At 37.9% G+C, this 3,496-nt stretch overlaps 1 protein-coding gene across 1 annotated transcript; it reads left to right on the forward strand.

The window, feature by feature from the left end:
- The first annotated feature begins 505 nt into the window (after positions 1-505).
- On the forward strand, positions 506-3,287 carry LOC111896045 (putative indole-3-acetic acid-amido synthetase GH3.9). The gene is made up of 4 exons (XM_023892069.3): positions 506-973; positions 1,048-1,149; positions 1,327-2,141; positions 2,466-3,287. Exons 1-4 carry the CDS (start codon positions 678-680, stop codon positions 3,044-3,046), a joined length of 1,794 nt encoding a protein of 597 aa, XP_023747837.1. The 5' UTR covers positions 506-677; the 3' UTR covers positions 3,047-3,287.
- The last annotated feature ends 209 nt before the right edge of the window (positions 3,288-3,496 follow it).

A 3,496-nucleotide genomic window follows, 5' to 3' on the forward strand; every position in this document is an offset into this window, starting at 1 on the left:
GGATAATAAACATATATGTCAAAATTTTACTCAAAAATATCATCTTAATATAGTCTTTTGATGTCTTTCTTCATGAGTTTATTTAGAAAAGATTTTTTAGATAGCGGAATATATGCACATAAATGCATACGTAAGCATGCAAATATACATGCCTTGCATGATATTTACACCATTTGTCCTTATCCACTTGCCGACAGTGACAATTAACACTAATAGAAAATATCATTGATGTTATGGACATCTTTCAAGCGAACACAATCGAGAAAAACAGATACTTGGTGATCTCTTTCTCTTGTGAAACTACTTTACCACTAGCACTAGCGGTGTTGAAATATTAAATATGAAATCTCATTCTTAAAAATTCTTTATATATACGCCATAATTATTTTTTAATATTTGCACATATATCTATCAAAATCAATAAGAAAAATTGCCTACATATAATTAGAAGAGAATCTTAAGTGCAAACCTATTAGAGCCTACTTATGTATCTAGTTTGTTGTACGTACTTATCATAAGGAATTGAAACATTAACTACCCAAACAACTATATATAGACCAACTGGGCTGTTAAGACTATATATCCAAGAACTAGCTACGTACTTCCAAGCTTATCCTGTTACCTACCTATTAGCTAATCCTCATTATATTTTCTTATTTTTAACTGTTGTGTGTACTATGGACGGGAAGAAACTGGAATACAAAGGAGAGGAGGCTCTAAAGGAGCTTCAGAAGCTGACATCAGAAGCCGATAAAGTTCAATACGAGTTGTTGAAAGCAATCTTAACAAGGAACAACAAGACCGAATACCTTCAAAAGCATATGAAAGGATTCTCAATGAACGATGTATCGGTATTCAAGCATAAGGTTCCAGTCATCACATACAAAGACATCTACCCTTATATTCAAAGGATCGCTAATGGTGAAGACTCTTCTCTGATCTCTGGTCACCCCATAACGGAGATGCTATGCAGGTCTATTCTCACCCCCCACCACCACCACCCCCTCCCTTCCCTAGCGGACTTCTAACTTTTCTTTGTACTTGCAGCTCGGGAACATCTGGTGGAGAGCCTAAGCTAATGCCATCGATCGCAGAAGATCTTGACCGTCGAACTTTTGTCTATAACCTGATCATGCCAATAATGAACCAGTTAAGATTCTATTTTAATTAACTTTTTCCAATATTTCTCTACACTCAGGTGGAGGTAAGTAAGACTGTCTACATCTGATCTCAATCTACCTTACCCCATCTGGTTATGGTATTTACTATTTAGGTATTTGATTGATGACATTCCGAAGATTATATAATATAATATCATGATGACAGATATGTGACAGGCCTTGATGAAGGTAAGGCCATGTTTCTATATTTTGTTAAGTCGGAGATGTCAACTCCATGTGGTTTACCCGCTCGAACAGTCCTCACAAGTTATTACAAAAGCAAACACTTCAAGACTCGTACGCGTGACCTTTACAACGATCAAACAAGCCCAGACGAAGCCATTTTATGCGACGACAGCAACCAAAGCATGTACTGCCAGCTCTTAGCTGGGCTCATCCACCGCCAGCAAGTCATGCGGCTTGGAGCCGTATTTGCATCGGCTTTACTGCGTGCAATCTCCTTCCTTGAACGCAATTGGCTCAGTCTGTGCACCGATATCCGTACCGGTCAACTCAACCCTATGATCACCGATTCTGGTTGCCGCTCAGCCATGTCAGCAATGCTCAAGTTAGCAGACCCGAGTTTAGGAGATGAGATTGAAAACATTTGTAGCCGTCGATCATGGAAAGGAATAGTGTGTGACTTATGGCCTAAGGCTAAGTATATTGAGGCAGTGGTTACAGGGTCAATGTCCCAGTATATACCGGCTCTTGAGTACTACAGTAGAGGGAAGTTACCATTGGTGTGCACAATGTATGCTTCATCGGAGTGTTATTTTGGGGTAAACTTAAAACCTTTGTGTGATCCTGAAGATGTCGCTTTTACCCTCTTACCTAACATGGGTTACTATGAATTCATTCCCTTGGGTGAAAATGAGACATATGGAAATGATGACGAAGAGATCTCCACGGATACGCTTGTCAAGCTGGTGGATGTTAAACTTGGTTGCTATTATGAATTGGTGGTCACAACATTTTCTGGTATGTTTCCCATAGAAAAACCATTATGTTTTAGGCAGTTTCGCGGTTTATACTCACTACTATTTTTTTTTTTTTTTTTCAATTAACTATTTTTACTTGTTATGTAACAAAGGTTTCAAGGGTAAGTTGTTAACCATTCATTTTCCAAATTAACCATTTTATAATAGGTCAAAATGGTTAAAAAATATCCGAAACTTTTATGGTTTTCTTTAAAAGAAAGTATAAGCGGTTTCACTACAACATTGCCCAAAATATATCGGTTTGTTTGTAATTAATTTGGCCTTCATACAACTCACTAAAATAGTTGTTTTCTGGATCACTCAGGACTAAACCGATATCGTATTGGAGATGTGCTTCAAGTGACTGGATTTCATAACCGGACCCCACAATTTCGGTTCATTTGCAGGAGGAATGTCATTCTAAGCATTGACAATGACAAAACTAATGAAGAAGATCTGCATAAGAGCATCATGGCAGCAAAAAGACTTTTAGAACCCTACAATGCTCTACTTGTGGAATACACTAGCTATGCTGATACGTCATCAGTGCCAGGACACTACGTCATATACTGGGAGATTAAACATTGCACACCCTCTGTCCTAGATAAGGTCACGTCTCCATTTGGCCCTAAGGTGCTTGAAGATTGTTGTATTGCAATGGAAGAAGATCTTGATTATATTTATAGGCGATGTCGTACTCATGATAAGTGTATTGGACCACTTGAGATTCGTGTTGTGAAGCCTGGCACTTTTGACTCCTTGATGGACTTGTTTATCAAACAGGGTGCATCCATTAATCAGTACAAAACTCCACGCTGCATCAAGTCTGAAGCTGCTTTGAAGTTGCTTAACTCTAACATGAAGGCTTGCTTCTTTAGTCCACGGGATCCCACATGGAACCCTTGATTATCTAACTAATTTATAATAAACAGATTCTCCCTTTAGCTGGGGAAACAGGATGGGTAAGTTATATGACGCTTCACCCAGTTTTGTTTAAGTTAATAACTTTACTTATCTAGCTAATGATCTTTTCAAGGTGTTTCATCATCGAGGAAAAATATCATCTTCGATGTTCTTGATCATGTATGACCTAGGGAATGTTAAGATTAAAACTCTAGTTTCTATATAAACTGTCTGCTTCTTAAAATATAGGGGTCAAGATTACACGGCGAACATAAAACAAACCTCGTTGAAAACCTTTGTTCGCTCATATCTCATCGATTTGATAAAAACTCGTCAATGTAACTTGTGAAGGCTAGCGACAGGATACGATGAGAAATTGTTAAAGGCACATACAACTAAAATATACAAATGTCAATCGAAGTCAGATAGTCGATAATACATTCCGGATCAATA

The sequence above is a fragment of the Lactuca sativa genome, chromosome 8 (assembly GCF_002870075.4).
Source record: "Lactuca sativa cultivar Salinas chromosome 8, Lsat_Salinas_v11, whole genome shotgun sequence".
NCBI lineage: Eukaryota > Viridiplantae > Streptophyta > Magnoliopsida > Asterales > Asteraceae > Lactuca > Lactuca sativa.

Excerpts from the sequence above, each read along its gene's own strand:
- LOC111896045 (XM_023892069.3), top strand. The coding sequence starts at position 678 with ATGGACGGGAAGAAACTGGAATACAAAGGAGAGGAGGCTCTAAAGGAG. Across the intron at positions 974-1,047 it reads ATAACGGAGATGCTATGCAG|CTCGGGAACATCTGGTGGAG; the intron begins GTCTATTCTCAC and ends TTGTACTTGCAG. Across the intron at positions 1,150-1,326 it reads ATCATGCCAATAATGAACCA|ATATGTGACAGGCCTTGATG; the intron begins GTTAAGATTCTA and ends TCATGATGACAG.